Source organism: Stegostoma tigrinum, chromosome 13, assembly GCF_030684315.1.
Source record: "Stegostoma tigrinum isolate sSteTig4 chromosome 13, sSteTig4.hap1, whole genome shotgun sequence".
Lineage (NCBI taxonomy): Eukaryota > Metazoa > Chordata > Chondrichthyes > Orectolobiformes > Stegostomatidae > Stegostoma > Stegostoma tigrinum.
Window position 1 is genome coordinate 41,224,647 of NC_081366.1, and position 17,645 is coordinate 41,242,291.

The 17,645-nt window shown below is 42.9% G+C and overlaps 1 protein-coding gene across 1 annotated transcript in view; it reads left to right on the top strand.

Moving 5' to 3' along the window:
- The first annotated feature begins 618 nt into the window (after positions 1 to 618).
- The window catches only part of ecscr (endothelial cell surface expressed chemotaxis and apoptosis regulator), a 37,347-nt gene continuing 20,320 nt past the window's right edge, over positions 619 to 17,645 (top strand). Inside the window, exon 1 of the mRNA XM_048543942.1 lies at positions 619 to 739. Within this exon, the coding sequence (XP_048399899.1) occupies positions 682 to 739 (58 nt within the window). The 5' untranslated portion in view covers positions 619 to 681. The remainder of the gene's footprint in view (positions 740 to 17,645) is intronic.

Below are 17,645 nucleotides of genomic sequence, written 5' to 3' on the forward strand. Positions count from 1 at the left end.
GTCCACCAAGACTGCTATAAAATGCAATATAGCTGAATGTGTGGCTGAGTTTCGATCTGAACATGATACAATGGGAAACACAAATAAAGTGAGCATAAAAAGGCAAATGCTGACAAGGACATGCCCTGAAAAGTTGTAAAGAACAATCAGATAGTGTCTTGGAATAGAAGAGTTTTCAGCAAAAGGAAAAAAAAGAGGAAAGCAGTAATGTCCAACAAGGTATGGAAAACTAAGTCATTTATAACTTATGGAACTCTATTGACAATATTTAAGTATTGGCTTTTTTGCAGTAAAGTGTGTCCTGTTGTAGAATAGATTTAAGAAAAAAATAAATTTAAAAATTAGAATTGACATTTTCTTTACATGATTTTATAAATAGATAATTAAAGGAAAAGGTCTCAGGAGCTGGGCTTCAACTAAAATACATTTGGTGCCAATATTTGTGAATTTTTAAACAGGGATTCTCACACCCTCTGAATCAGAATAGAGCATTAGAAAAGCAAACAGCCTATGGTGTTCATTCCCATGTGATCTCATGCTACTTCCTCCAATTCTTTTAAAGGAAACACCATAAATAATCAGTACAGATCCATGCACTTATACACCTTTTCCACTTCCAAGCCAGACCAAGATTGGGAAAATACATTTCAGTCCTGCTTTCTGCATAAAAGCAACAGAAAAATGGCAAATTTAAAAGTCTCTGCCTTCCTGATTTTCCTCTTGTTTCAGGTTCGAAAAGGTAGGAGTGCTTTATGTACAGCTTATTTTGGTCCTGCTTTTGGTTAAAATAGTTAGTTTAATGAGAAGCTACTTCACTTAGAGACAATGCTGTTTTTGGTGCGAATCTACATTTATCAAATGTCTACAGACTACAGCTCGGTAAAGTATTGACAAGAAACAAAAGAAAATGTTCACCCTTCCCTCCAGCATTACCATTTCCCCCAATAAACCCAATGCTTATAATGTGTTCTACATTTTTTTACCCTCAAACCAAGGTCAGAGAAAATTATTAATGTTAAGTTTCTTCAAAAATGTTCATCAGAAAGCTGAATTTTTTTCTTAAAGTTTCCTTCAGGCAACTGTAATCTTCTGTTTCTTGTTCATATATTTTTGTACTATCTCTCAGATATTTAAAAATAATATTTTCTGCCACTAATATAGCTGTGATAAGGTGCTATTGTTCCTCTATCTTCATACACTGAACAATGCAGTTCCTTATGTTTTTACAAATCACAAAATGCAGTTGTTATGAATAGTGATTGTCTTGTCTCCGTGCTTGAGGAGACAAATTTTACAAAGCACCTGTCATTTTGAAATTGTTTGAGAATTTGTGGGGCTATCGAAGTTACGGTTGTATAAGCTGGGAAATTGATAAGTGAGCTCCTGTTAGCTGCTCAACCATGAAGTGACACCTTACTGTAGGAACTATAAAGGGAGTAAATGACCTTTGGAGGGAGAGGAAAGAAGCCTCATCATCTGTAAAGCGTTTTATCATATCCTTAGGACATCTTAAATTGCTTAATTTGCAAGTTTAGTTGCTTTTTCACAAACACCACTTGTTCTAGCAGCCAGTTGGCATTCGGGAAGTTTCCAGAAATAGTAAGTGAGAAGAATAACCAATTGTTGTATTTTTATGATCTTGGATGAAGAAACAATGGCCAGATAATAGGAAAGTTCACTTCCCTTCAACAAGTAGAACCACAAGATCTTTTATACTCATGCGTTTAAAGAGCTGAAGTGTTCTGTTAATACATCATCTGACTAATGATGATCTGGACTTATTGGCTTCGTGTCCTTGATGTCTCAGCCAATCTGCAGCAGACAGACTGGAAATGTGCTAAATACTATTCCCAATGCTCATGCCTCATGAAGGGAAATGCCAGCAGCATCAAGTGTGTCTGCATGCAGTTCAGTGCCTTGTTCTCAGCTAATCACACTGCAGGCACTCATTGTTAGGTGCTTACATGAAACTCCCTGCCCAAAAGGACAGAAAGCACTTGTGCAAGGGCTTCCAGAGAATTTCTACAAATTGATCGCATTAGCAAAAAATTAAATTCAAAGATCTTGAAAGCCATTTTTATGCAGACAATGTTTTGGATAAGCCTGGGATTTGCAACTGCACATTTCCCCTCCCATACTGACTTGATTACTTGGTAGAAGTCTGTAAAATGCACCTTGCTTTTTGCATTTGTCCTTGAAGTCTGACAAGAAGGTTGTGTTCAACTTATCACCACAATGCTCATTGACCTACATTGGCTCTTGATCAGGCATTTTGATTTTGAAATATTAAATAATTTCCATATGCTTGGCCCTCCTTTGTTGCTGTACTCTCCTCCAACAGCTCAATTCTCTGAAATATCTAAACTGGACTAATTCTAACCTTCTATCATCCCTGATCTTAATCATTTCACCATGGATCACCACATCTTTACATCTCATCTTTGGACTAAAACTAAATAGAAATTATTGAGCTGGCAAGAACTTCCATGTTTACTTTATTAGTCTTGCTGTAAAACCTTTACAAAGCCTAAACTTTTCTATTTGAGGTATACCTGCAAGTTGATAAATGCTGTGTATGTCTCAGCCTGAAAATATTTTCCATTGTGGAATGTTATATTTTACCATTAGCATAAAAAAGGCATATTTGAAAAATACTTTTTAAAGCCTTTACAATATATCAACTTCCATCTGAATTCCATATGCACTTTCCAACGAGTTATTTTGAGTAATAGTGAAAAAAAAATCAATAATATTTATTTCTTCACTTGCTTTTGTTTTTGATTGACGAAAGGGGTATGCGCATCACTGGCTGGGCCAACATTTATTGCCAAGGCAGATTGCACTTGAAAAGTTGGTGGTGAACTGACTTCTTGAATCACAGCAATCCATTTGCTGTAGGTTACTCATAATGCCATTAGGAAGGGTGTTCCAGGATTTTGACTCAATGATGCCGAAGGAACAGGGATATGTTTCTAAGTCAGGGTGGTAAGCAGCCTGGATGGGAACTTGTAGGTGGTGGTGTTCCCAAATATTTGCTGTCCTTGCCCTTCCAGATGGTTGTTGTTGTGGCTTTAGGTGGTTCATTTTAAGGAGAATATACATAAATGTAATTAGCTATTGATCTGTGATAATAAAATGTGAGGCTGGATGAACACAGCAGGCCAAGCAGCATCTCAGGAGCACAAAAGCTGACGTTTCGGGCCTAGATCCTTCATCAGAGAGGGGGATGGGGGGAGGGAACTGGAATAAATAGGGAGAGAGGGGGAGGCGGACCGAAGATGGAGAGTAAAGAAGATAGGTGGAGAGGAGAGTATAGGTGGGGAGGTAGGGAGGGGATAGGTCAGTCCAGGGAAGACAGACAGGTCAAGGAGGTGGGATGAGGTTAGTAGGTAGTTGGGGGTGCGGCTTGGGGTGGGAGCCGCACCCCCAGCTACCTACTAACCTCATCCCACCTCCTTGACCTGTCCGTCTTCCCTGGACTGACCTATCCCCTCCCTACCTCCCCACCTACACTCTCTCCACCTATCTTCTTTACTCTCCATCTTCGGTCCGCCTACCCCTCTCTCCCTATTTATTCCAGTTCCCTCTCCCCATCCCCCTCTCTGATGAAGGGTCTAGGCCCGAAACGTCAGCTTTTGTGCTCCTGAGATGCTGCTTGGCCTGCTGTGTTCATCCAGCCTCACATTTTATTATCTTGGAATCTCCAGCATCTGCAGTTCCCATTATCTCTAGCTATTGATCTGTGTTTGTTGATATCTAAGTACTGGACATCTATGTCCAGATTCAAACTGATATTGAGAAAAGGGAAATCGCTGACATCAGCGTATTGTTTAGTTCCAAAAGAAATTGGAGCATGAATAGGCCATTCAGCCCATTGAACCTATATAGCCATGAAATAAGAGCACGGCTGATCTGTGGTGGGCATCGCTCCACTTTCTTGCCTGCCTCCCATTACTCCAGTACAGAAAATAACCGAAAATTTCAGCCTTGAATATATTCAATACCCAGCCTTACCAGAAAAGGAAAATATAAATAGGATAAAAAGAAAAGAAGTGGAGTCGTTTGATATCAAACTTAAATGGGAGACTTACTTCTTCTCTGTTTTGGATCTCTAGCACTATACTTTCAGAGTATTCTCCTATAATGACAAAACATATAGAAATACATGTAAAGGATGTGCAAGTCCCTAGTATAGGTACAGTAGGTGGAAAAGTTTATCAGTGATTAATCATTGAAAACATGAAGGAAGGAATAGCTAGTTCAGAGGAAACTATTGCAAATGCACTTATAATTTGGAACTAAGACCAGGTGGATCTCATTGACTATGAGGTCCTTGATTGAGGTTGTTAATCTGGGCCAACCAGGGAGCCCTGGCTGACAGATAGAAACTGGAGATTCAGAGACTCCCTTCTTTCTAGGGTCTGGCACTGAGCTGATTGCTCAGAGCCCCTGTACTGTGTATATGCAAACAAAGGGTGAATTGGTGACAGGATACTTATCTCCCTGGAGTTATTTCAGTCATGTGTGACTTTTTGTTGAAACATTTAAACTATTTCATGACTATGTAAATGAAAATTAACTACATACTATTCTAATGTAATACATATTACTCATATGAAGTAATGCACTGTTAATGTGGAGTTATGATGTAGTTTCCTGTCCAATGCAATGTGCGAGATCATTAAATATTTTGCAGCATTACAGCTAAAGATGGCTGAATAGTGCATTTGACAATAATATTTGTTGTCACTACTCGTTTGGTATCCTGAGCCATTTGTTCAATTAAAACTTGACGAGGTGCCTGAGAAGAAGTAAAGGCTAAGTACCAATGCCCATGGTCAAGTGTTGGTGCCCATGAATCGTGCCCTGTGAGACTGTGTGCCCTAAGCAACATAAATGTACATTTACTTTAACATTTTTTTTATTTTTGTACATTCAAAGCATTAGAACTGTGTTGTATTTAGAAACATTTGTGTAGAAAAGTTTCAACAAATAAGAGAAAGACTGGCTGTAGTATTTCATCTGGAAAGGAGCGATTGAATCTGCTTCATGATTTGTGTTTACAAGGCACTAATGCTGAGTCCTACACAAGATAGAAGGTATTGAGCTAAATTGTACAATGAATGATGAAACAAAACAACATAGCACAGTCTTTAACATGTTGGCATGCATATTCAGTGATTAGATTTTATTCATATTTTGCTGCCAATACAAGCCGTTAAGCCTTGCAGTACCCACTATTGGCATTCTTCGTGGGAAACCACAGCCTTGTGATGATTTTTGAACTGGAGAACGGGGAAGGATAAATCGTCAACAATGAGACATGTTTTGGATTCCAGTTTGTGTCAGAGCGCAAAGTAATGTGCTGCCTGCCATGCTGCTCTACATTAGCTATATTATAGACAAGGGGTTCAGTGCTTTGCTTTAACACTATGCCATCCCCCTGGCACTCACAGAGGGGTCACCTCATAAAGGGGTCGGAGACAAGGAATAAACATGACAAATCATATTGGGGTATGACCCAGCATTTGCATTAGCAAGTAACTTGGAAATACATCAGAATCGCAATAGCTCTTAATGTGCCACTAGGTGGAGGTTTCTCCCACAGAATAAAAATCAACTTCTTAGATTGCAATGAGCCCAGTAAAAACTCAGCTTGAACAAAGAAATGGTTCTATACTTATAGCCACCAGAGTTATTGAATATGTCCACCAACCAACTAAACTGTCACTTTCAGCTCACCTCACATCACCACCCCACTCCGAGATAGTAAAGACTGCCGAGGTTAGAGTCTGAGTTAGCACAGTGTGGAGCTGGAGGAACACAGCAGGCCAGGCAGCATCAGAGGAGCAGGAAAGCTGACGCTTTGGGCTGGGACCCTTCTTCAGAAATTCACAACGTTTCAGCCTTGAATATATTCAGTACCCAGACAGGGGTCCCGATCCCAAACGTCAGCTTTCCTGCTCTTCTGATGCTGCCTGGCCTGCTGTGTTCCTCCAGCTCCAGACTGTGTTACCACCCCACTCCACAGCCCTTCCTACCAAGCCACACAATCTTCTGATAGAAACCCAAGGACACCAAAGGACAAATACCCACATCTTCCAAGTCAACAGGGTCAGTCACAAAGTACCCCAGCTGCAGAATTCATTAATGCCCTCCTCAGAGACTCTGTGTATCCTTAATGTTCTGCAGTATGCAATTTCAACATTTAACAACAACTACAGTGAAGCTAAGAAGCCCTAGTTCTTAGCATTCCTATGTGCATTCTTGAAGGATCCTCTTCTGCTGCCTGTATCTTTGGATGGTGCCAATTTTGCTGGTCTTTCTGAAGCACTACTGTATCCTACTTTTGTTAATTCTCAGTCGATGCAAAACTACCTGAATATAAGGATGGGTTTTTGACATTTCAGCTCCATCAGCAAATAATCTGTGATTCCCACTAACTGCTTCCTTATCATACAGCTCAACAGGTTATATTGTAATAAGGAACTTAGAAGTTAAACCTGACATTCCCATTTGACAGAGATAATGGGAACTGCAGATGCTGGAGAATCCAAGATAATAAAGTATGAAGCTGGATGAACACAGCAGGCCAAGCAGCATCTCAGGAGCACAAAAGCTGGCGTTTCAGCCTAGACCCTCTGCTGAATGGTCTAGGCCCGAAACAACAGCTTTTGTGCTCCTGAGATGCTGCTTGGCCTGCTGTGTTCATCCAGCTCCACGCTTTATTACCTTGGATTCCCATTTGACAGAAGGGATTTGCCCCATTGATGATCTGTAGCAAGTTGACAAATCAACAAGTCAGTTGTGATGCGAAAGGTAGGTTTGCAAGTAGGGTGCATTTCGTGGTGTCCTACTGGCATAAGCCTACTCCCAATGGAGCATGGTTGACAACTGTGCAATTGGAAAGGTCACATACCTTGAGTTCCTTATCACAGCTTGACAATGACCTGCTTTGATAGCCTCTATGCAGTGATACTGTTTAGGATGTGAGGGATCAGGCGACACTGCAATAATACACTGAAGACCAATTACCAGATTGCAAAAGTACAGATTCATCTAACTCCAATAATCTGATTGACTGTAGCTGGTCTCCTGAACCGTCCCTCAACAGGTTGTGTCAGTAGCCCCTGACTGGCCAGAGCTCATCCTCACCCCTCGAAGCATACATCTCCTTTGGTTTTAACAATCATCATTTCCTTCAAGTGCATAGACTGTTTACTGAGTCAGGTATAGGCACATGCTGCAGCTCTGAGACTGAAGTAATATTATGAGACACATTTCCACACCCTTCCTGACTGGAAGATTTACTCTTCAGTGTTCCCCACCACCCAACCACTCCCTCTGTGGTAAAAAGAAAGCTAAACTGTTAAGGCTCCCTGCCTCTAAAGCAGGCTAAAATACAGAAGGTGCCTATCTCCAAAAGGCACTGTGCACTACAAAACAGGCTTTGATGCAAAAGATGCCTGGTTTGTGTCAGAAATAAAAGTCCTCTATAGGTACATAAAATGCCTGGCCATTTAGTGTAAACTGACATCCCCCAAGCGTGCAAGCCCTGGCCAGTTAGCCTAATAGCCAAGTCTGGGAAAAGACTAGAAATAGCAGAACATTTTAATGATTAGTACAATCAGTACAATTAGTAAAAATATTAGGCAGGAAATCAGGATTAATGGGCCTTTTTCAGGATGGAAAGCTGTAACTAGTGAGTGCCACAAGAATCAGTCTTAGGACCTCAATTATTTACCATTTACAGTAGTGACTTTAAGGAAGGAGCAGAATGTAATGTGTCCAAATTTGCTGATGATACAAAAATAGATAGGAGAGCTTGTTGCAATGTGGACATAAGGAATCTACAAAGGGATATATGTCAGTTAAGTCAGTGGTAAAAAATTGACAATTGGAGCTTAATGTAGAAGAGTGTGAGTTTATGCACTTTAATAAAAAAGATCAATTTATTTAATTTCAAATAAACTCCAAAAAAGCACAGTACAGAGGGATTTGTATGTTCTTGTGCATGAAACACGCAACATTAGATTGCAGGTGCAGCGCATAATGAAGAAGGTAACTGGAAGTTTGGCCTTTATTGCTTTCAGGTTGCAGTTTAAAAATAGCCAGGTCTTGTTACAATTACACAAGGTGTACAGTTTTGGCCACCATATTTAAGAAGCCATATTCACATTTGATGTTGTCCAAAAGGATTCACAAGACTGATCCTTGGGATGAAAAGATTCATTTATCAAGAATGGCTAAACTATATAGGATCTATTGATTATACAAAGAACAAAGAACAAAGAAAATTACAGCACAGGAACAGGCCCTTCGGCCCTCTAAGCCTGCAACGATCGAGATCCTCTGTCTAACCTGTCATCTATTTTCTAACGGTCTGTGTTCATTTGCTCCCTGTCCATCCATGTACCTGTCCAAATATATCTTAAAAGACGCTAACGTGTCTGCGTATACCACCTCCGCTGGCAACGTGTTCTAGGCACCCACCACCCTCTGTGTAAAGAACTTTCCACACATATCTCCCTTAAATTTTCCTCCTCTCACTTTGAACTCATGACCCCGAGTAAGTGAGTCCCCCACTCTGGGAAAAAGCTTTGTGCTACCCACCCTGTCTATACCCCCCATGACTTTGTAGACCTCAATCAGGTCCTCCCTCAATCTCCAAGATAATAAAATGTGAGGCTGGATGAACACAGCAGGCCAAGCAGCATCTCAGGAGTACAAAAGCTGACCTTTCGGGCCTAGACCCTTCATCAGAGAGGGGGATGGGGAGAGGGAACGGGAATAAATAGGGAGAGAGGGGGAGGCGGACCGAAGATGGAGAGTAAAGAAGATAGGTGGAGAGAGTGTAGGTGGGGAGGTAGGGAGGGGATAGGTCAGCCCAGGGAAGACGGACAGGTCAAGGAGGTGGGATGAGGTTAGTAGGTAGCTGGGGGTGCGGCTTGGGGTGGGAGGAAGGGATGGGTGAGAGGAAGAACCGGTTAGGGAGGCAGAGACAGGTTGGACTGGTTTTGGGATGCAGTGGGTGGGGGGGAAGAGCTGGGCTGGTTGTGTGGTGCAGTGGGGGGAGGGGACGAACTGGGCTGGTTTAGGGATGCAGTAGGGGAAGGGGAGATTTTGAAACTGGTGAAGTCCACATTGATACCATATGGCTGCAGGGTTCCCAGGTGGAATATGAGTTGCTGTTCCTGCAACCTTCGGGTGGCATCATTGTGGCAGTGCAGGAGGCCCATGATGGACATGTCATCTAGAGAATGGGAGGGGGAGTGGAAATGGTTTGCGACTGGGAGGTGCAGTTGTTTGTTGTGAACTGAGCGGAGGTGTTCTGCAAAGCGGTCCCCAAGCCTCCGCTTGGTTTCCCCAATGTAGAGGAAGCCGCACCGGGTAGAGTGGATGCAGTATACCACATTGGCAGATGTGCAGGTGAACCTCTGCTTAATGTGGAATGTCATCTTGGGGCCTGGGATGGGGGTGAGGGAGGAGGTGTGGGGACAAGTGTAGCATTTCCTGCGGTTGCAGGGGAAGGTGCCGGGTGTGGTGGGGTTGGAGGGCAGTGTGGAGCGAACAAGGGAGTCACGGAGAGAGTGGTCTCTCCGGAAAGCTGACAGGGGAGGGGATGGAAAAATGTCTTGGGTGGTGGGGTCGGATTGTAAATGGCGGAAGTGTCGGAGGATAATGCGTTGTATCCGGAGGTTGGTAGGGTGGTGTGTGAGAACGAGGGGGATCCTCTTGGGGCGGTTGTGGCGGGGGCAGGGTATGAGGGATGTGTTGCGGGAAATACGGGAGACGCGGTCAAGGGCGTTCTCGATCACTGTGGGGGGAAAGTTGCGGTCCTTAAAGAACTTGGACATCTGGGATGTGCGGGAGTGGAATGTCTTATCGTGGGAGCAGATGCGGCGGAGGCGGAGGAATTGGGAATAGGGGATGGAATTTTTGCAGGAGGGTGGGTGGGAGGAGGTGTATTCTAGGTAGCTGTGGGAGTCGGTGGGCTTGAAATGGACATCAGTTACAAGCTGGTTGCCTGAGATGGAGACTGAGAGGTCCAGGAAGGTGAGGGATGTGCTGGAGATGGCCCAGGTGAACTGAAGGTTGGGGTGGAATGTGTTGGTGAAGTGGATGAACTGTTCGAGCTCCTCTGGGGAGCAAGAGGCGGCGCCGATACAGTCATCAATGTACCGGAGGAAGAGGTGGGGTTTGGGGCCTGTGTAGGTGCGGAAGAGGGACTGTTCCACGTAACCTACAAAGAGGCAGGCATAGATGGGGCCCATGCGGGTGCCCATGGCCACCCCCTTAGTCTGTAGGAAGTGGGAGGAGTCAAAAGAGAAGTTGTTGAGTGTGAGGACGAGTTCAGCTAGGCGGATGAGAGTGACGGTGGAGGGGGACTGGTCGGGCCTGCGGGACAGGAAGAAGCGGAGGGCCTTGAGGCCATCTCTGAATATGAGGTGTTGGGGGCCAGGGAATTGGAAGTCCTGGAGGAGGTGGAGGGCGTGGGTGGTGTCACGGGCGTAGGTGGGGAGTTCCTGGACCAAAGGGGAGAAAATGGAGTCCAGATAGGTGGAGATGAGTTCGGTGGGGCAGGAGCAGGCTGAGACGATGGGTCGACCAGGGCAGGCAGGTTTGTGGATTTTGGGAAGCAGATAGAAACGGGCCGTGCGGGGTTGGGGAACAATGAGGTTGGAGGCTGTGGGTGGGAGGTCCCCTGAGGTGATGAGGTCGTGAATGGTGTTGGAGATGATGGTTTGGTGCTCGGGTGTGGGGTCATGATCGAGGAGGCGGTAGGAGGTGGTGTCGGAGAGTTGGCGTCTGGCCTCGGCGATGTAGAGGTCAGTGCGCCATCGGAGAGTTGGCGTCTGGCCTCGACGATGCACATCTGCCAATGTGGTATACTGCATCCACTGTACCCGGTGCGGCTTCCTCTACATTGGGGAAACCAAGCGGAGGCTTGGGGACCGCTTTGCAGAACACCTCCGCTCAGTTCGCAACAAACAACTGCACCTCCCAGTCGCAAACCATTTCCACTTCCCCTCCCATTCTCTAGATGACATGTCCATCATGGGCCTCCTGCACTGCCACAATGATGCCACCCGAAGGTTGCAGGAACAGCAACTCATATTCCGCCTGGGAACCCTGCAGCCATATGGTATCAATGTGGACTTCACCAGTTTCACAATCTCCCCTTCCCCTACTGCATCCCTAAACCAGCCCAGTTCGTCCCCTCCCCCCACTGCACCACACAACCAGCCCAGCTCTTCCCCCCCACCCACTGCATCCCAAAACCAGTCCAACCTGTCTCTGCCTCCCTAACCGGTTCTTCCTCTCACCCATCCCTTCCTCGCACCCCCAGCTACCTACTAACCTCATCCCACCTCCTTGATCTGTCCGTCTTCCCTGGACTGACCTATCCCCTCCCTACCTCCCCACCTACACTCTCTCCACCTATCTTCTTTACTCTCCATCTTTGGTCCGCCTCCCCCTCTCTCCCTATTTATTCCAGTTCCCTCCCCCCATCCCCCTCTCTGATGAAGGGTCTAGGCCCGAAAGGTCAGCTTTTGTGCTCCTGAGATGCTGCTTGGCCTGCTGTGTTCATCCAGCCTCACATTTTATTATCTTGGAATTCTCCAGCATCTGCAGTTCCCATTATCCCTCCCTCAATCTCCATCTTTCTAATGAAAATAATCCTAATCTACTCAACCTCTCTTCATAGCTAGCACCTTCCATACCAGTCAACATCCTGGTGAAGCTCCTCTGCACCCTCTCCAAAGCATCCACATCCTTTTGGCAATGTGGCGACCAGAACTGTACACAGTACTCCAAATGTGGCAGAACCAAAGTCCTATACAACTGGACATGACCTGCCAACTCTTGTACTCAATACCCCGCACAATGAAGGAAAGCATGCCATATGCCTTCTTGACCACCCTATTGACCTGCGTTGTCACCTTCAGGGAACAATGGACATGAACACCCAGATCTCTCTCTTCATCAATTTTCCTGAGGTCTTTTCCATTTACTGTATAGTTCGCCCTTGAATTTGATCTTCCAAAATGCATCACCTCGCATTTGCCCGGATTGAACTCCATCTGCCATTTATCTGCCCAACTCTCCAGTCTATCTATATTCTGCTGTAATCTCTGACAGTCTCCTTCACTATCTGCTACTCCACCAATCTCAGTGTCATCTGCAATAGTTTAGTTCAGAAAAATGAAGGTAATCTTATCAAAGTATGTAAGATTCTGACGGAACTGGGCAGAGTTGGTGTTGAGAATAAAAGCAAAATACTGAGGATGCTGGGAATGTCAGTTGAATGTGAAAAATACTGGAGAAACTCGAGTCTGGCAGCATCTGTGGAGGGGGAAACAACTGGAAAGAAGAGTCACATCGGACTCAAAATGCTAATCCTTTATCTCTCTGTAGATGTCTAAGGCAGGGCATACACAGTTAATGATGGGGTCCTGGCAGTGTTGCTGAACAGTGAGTCCTAAGGCTGCAGGTATATAGTTCCTTGAAAGTGGAATCACAGGTAGACAAGGTAGTGGAGAAAGTGTTTGGCAAGCTTGTTGTCATTAGTCAGAGCATTGGATTTAGTTTATGGGGTGTCACGTTACAGTTGTACAAGATTGATTACAATATACAATCCTGGTCGCCCTGCTGCAAGGAGGATGTTATTAAACTGGAAAGGGTGCAAAAAGAATTTACAAGGATGTTACCAAGATTAGAAAGTTTAAGTTAGAAGGAAAGGTTGGATAGGCTGAGACTTATTTCCCTGCAAAGTAAGAAGCTGAGGGGTGACCTTATAGAGGTTTATAAAATCATGAGAGGCATAGATAAGATGAATAGCTAAGGTCTTTTCCTTTGGGCAAGGGAGTTCAAAGCTAGAGGACTTAGGTTTAAGGTGAGAGGGGAAAATTTTAAAAGGGACCTGAGGGGCAACTTTTTCACAGAGAGGTTGGTGCTTATATGGTACAAGTTGCCAGAGGAAGTGTTAGAAGTGAGTGCAGTTACAGCATTTAGAAGGCATTTCGGCAAGTACATGGATAGGAAAGGTTTAGGAAAGATATGGGCCAAACACTGGCAAATAGGACTAGTTCAGTTTAGGTAACCTGGCTAGCATGGACAAGCTGGGCTGAAAGGCCTGTTTCCAGGCTGTCTGACTGTATGACCATATGACTGTGAGCCTTACGTCTGCTGTAGGAAAAGTTTTGGAAAGGATTATGAGAGATAGGATTTATAATCATCTAGCAAGCAACAATTTGATTGGAGATAGTCAACATGGATTCGTCAAGGGCAGGTCGTGTCTCACAAACCTCATTGAGTTTTTTGAGAAGGAAACCAAGCATGTGGATGAGGGTAGGGCAGTTGACGTGGTGTACATGGACTTCAGTAAAGCCTTTGATAAGGTTCCACATGGTAGGTTATTGGAGAAAATACGGAGGCATGGGATTGAGGGAGATTTAGCAGTTTGCATTAGAAACTGGCTTTCTATAAGAAGGCAACAAGTGGTGGTTGATGGAAAATATTTAGCCTGGAGTCCGGTTACTAGTGGAATGCCTCAAGGATCTGTTTTGGGACCACTGCTGTTTGTCATTTTTATAAATGGCTTGGACGCAGGCATAGGTGGATGGGTTAGTAAGTTTGCAGATGACACTAAAGTCGGTGGAGTGGTGGACAGTGTGGAAGAATGTTGCAGGTTGCAGGGAGACTTGGATAAACTGCAGAATTGGGCTGAAAGGTGGCAAATGGAGCTCAATGTGGATAAGTGTGAGGTGATTCACTTTGGTAAGAATAATAGGAAGGCAGAATACCGGGTCAATGTAAAGATTCTTGGTAGTGTGGGTGCACAGAGGGATCTTGGTGTCCATGTACATAGATCCCTGAAAGTTGCCACCCAGGTTGATAGTGCTGTTAAGAAGTCTTACGGTGTGTTAGGTGGTAGAGGGATTGAGTTCCGGAGCCATGATGCCATGCTGCAACTGTGCAAAATGCTAGTGCGGCCTCACTTGGAATATTGCATGCAGTTCTGGTCGCGCCATTACAGGAAAGATGTGGAAGCATTGGAAAAGGTGCAGAGGAGATTTACCAGGATGTTGCCTGGTCTGGAGCAAAGGTCTTATGAGGAAAGGCTGAGGGACTTGTGTCTGTTCTCATTGGAGAGAAGGAGGCTAAGAGGGGATTTAATAGAGACATACAAGGTGATCAGAGGATTAGATAGGGTGGACAGCGAGAGTCTTTTTCTGAGGATGATGATGTCAGCTAGTACAAGGGAGCATAGCTACAAATTGAGGGGTGATAGATTTAAGACAGATGTCAGAGGCAGGTTCTTTACTCACAGAGTGGTAAGGGCGTCGAATGCCCTGCCTGCCAATGTAGTTAACTCGGCCACATTAGGAACATTTAAACAGTCCTTGGATAAGCATATGGATGATGATGGGATAGTGCAGGGGGAGGTGCTTAGATTAGTTCACAGGTTGATGTAACATCGAAGGCCGAAGGGCCTGTTCTGTGCTCTATTGTTTTCTGTGTTCTATGACTCTACGTTGAGCAATATTTCTCTGCTTGCTGCTTTGTTTTTCAATTTAATTTTTTCTCCAGTTATCAAATTTCTGAACAATCTAAATAATAGATCCTGGTCTGTAAAAACAAATATTTCCAGAAGCGTGCTAAAATTGTTTGCACTAACTGGTGACTTTGGAATCAAGCAAGTCATCCTGTTCTATGTGCCTGTGAACACCTCATTATGCAAAAATTTCACGAGGACTTGGCTTTTATCATTTGAAACTTTTTAACTGAAATGGCAAGCAACAATTCTTTTATGTTCTTTTTTAATTTGTCCTTTAACTGTGTCTGCCTGTCGGTCCTTCTGTGTGTGAGTGGGAGTTATGACTAAAGAAACCTGTGTTTAGTTTGAAGATATTAATTAGTTTACTTGTATCTTTGCTCTGCTGTAGTTACACTGGTAATAATAGATTGTTAATTTTTGTTTAAGTTATAAACCTGGTGTTCAAGATCCGTTCCTTATAAAGTTGGTTAGGAACAATTGGGAAATATTTAGAATTATGGAATATTTTAATTTCATTGTCTTATGAATCCTGTGATAGTGAGGCTAATTTGGTTTGGCTTGCTATCTCCCTGTTGTAACTATTTCTTCTTTGATTGTCAGTGGAGGGAGTGGAGAAGGATGGATGTAGGGTGATAGTATGGGTGAAGTTGAGGATTCTAACCAACAGACAGCAGCATTTGTAAGGCTCAGGCATTTTCCTAATCAGCACATATTTTTTAAATCAAGCAGTAAAGTTTCGTCACTATCCTACAAACAGCATAGGACCCAATTATTTATTTCTGTAACATTTTCCAGAATATCCCCTGAGAATTCCAAATGGCAGTTCCTTCAAGGTATTATGTAATACATCTCAGATAATCCTTTCTACACCTCATGCTAAACAGGATTTGTTTTTGTTTCTAACTTAATTCCCGTTTTAAATATAGTCACCAAATTGCTCTCACTTCAGTGTATAGTATTAATTCCAGACATGATTGGGCAATCAAATATTTGAGCCATTGATTTCTTTGTTCATCTTAGATGAATGTTATTCAAGCCAGCAGGGTAATCTGCTTCCAGGGCTATCATTCCATTAAGGAACTGATTTGCATCAATTTCAATGTCTCCAACATTCTGCACAATATGGATAACTTGAAATCATCCCCTTTTCTCAAGAGCAACACAAAATAACATTTAAAGCTTTAAAATCACCATGAGACTCTACTCGGTTCTGTGTGCAGAATTTCTCAAAGGCTCTATATATTCTTCAATAGCCCACTGAGTTCTAATGTATCATTGATGTAAACATACAAGTCATACATTGAAGGCTTGAAACCTCCATCCAAAAACAGGGATCAATTTTTTTGCCAAGCGTACAAATGAATCGCAAATGATGTAGAATCACCATTTTTGTTTTTACCATAGAGTCTGCCGTGTGTGTGTGTGTGTGTGTGTGTGTGTGTGTGTGTGTGTGTGTGTGTGTGTGTGTGCATCCTAACTGATGCACACATTCTTAACACATCCTGTTTTGCATGTTTGCCCATTGCACCAAATTATAGTTATTGCAGTAAGTAATTTGTAGGATGAAAGATTGAGGCTGATCACTAATATGCATTCAGCATGCTGTTAGCCTAAATGCCCATAAAAATGCAAAACTTGACTTTGAGGGCTGAAAAAAATGAGGTTATTTTTAAATGTTTGGTCAGTTTATATGTCTGGTTTATTGTTGCTAAAGAAACCTCTTACAATCTCTCAGACACCGATCCATTAACTTCTTGACTGCTCTATCGAAGTATTCAAAAAGCTGATTTAAAGTCTGTGCGTTAAACAATATTGGACATCATAAAAGTGCATGCATCATAGTAGGGAATAAAATTAAGTTTAATTCAATCTTCAGAAAAAAACCAACACTGGCAAAGAACAAAAGAGCTTCAAGTTAGACCATGTGACTTTTGTTGGCATTATCATTACAAATCAACCAATGCCAACATCTTGACTGTTACTATTGACCAGATACTCAATTGGTTCAGCCACATAAAAACATGGATGTGCTTTTTGGTCTGTTGGTTATGCATCACTGTAAGTATTTATCAACAAGGTTGTTGCCATGTGATAATGGAACAATCTATGTGTTAACTTAAGAATTTAGGAATTTTCATAAATATGCACAAGTGCTGATATCTGTAATGCCACAGATATCTACCTCTGGTCCACTGAAGCAAGTTCATCAAATTTTTGATTTGCTGAAAAGCTCCATACCTCTTATTGCTGATTTGCATTTCAGTGTGTTGATTTTGACATGTTAATCAGTGATAGCGAGAATTTTCATGGTAATGTAATCTATGTTATAGCATATTGATAGCTCATTTCATTTTTCCCGAACTCAGAGGAAATAAAAATTGGATTTGAATTAAATTGAGACAATGATTCATTATCACTCACTTTACATCATTACATAAAGTCAAAGATGCACCTATGATTTTGGAATAGTGGGTTTTTTCATTGTCTTTGGGTGGCACAGGTGAATTTTTAACTTGCTTAACTCCTTAAATCATCTTTGTGTGAAATTATTAGTATTGGGTCTTCATGCCAATGCAAATGTAATGAAGAGCGTAGTGTAGAGTAAGTAACGAATGGAAAGACAGAGCAATTATTTTGGTCAATACGTTAAAGTAATGCACACTTATTGAATACATGGCTCTGATTCTTTTAACGTTGCTGCATTGTTTCAAATAAACAAGGGTAGAAATTGAAATACAGGAACCAAATACAGAAATTCTTGAACATTAATTGTCAAAGGGCCAGGGCTTTGTTCCTTGTGGCCTTGTCTCTATGCTCTTATATTTGAATCACCGAATATCCCTTATATTTCAAATCCAAACTATTCATGCAAAGGTATTATTGGCCAGAACCAGAACCAGCACATTGCCTGCTAATGTTTGCTCATCAAAGCTTCTGAAATGTTGCAAAAGCTTTGATGAAGTTATATTCATTTTCTGAAAAAACAAAACTAAGCATTGAATAAGATTCAAACCATTGGCTGATGATACAACAATTTCTTGTCTGCCTGAGGAAACAGGTATGTTTCCTCTTGCCTGAACCA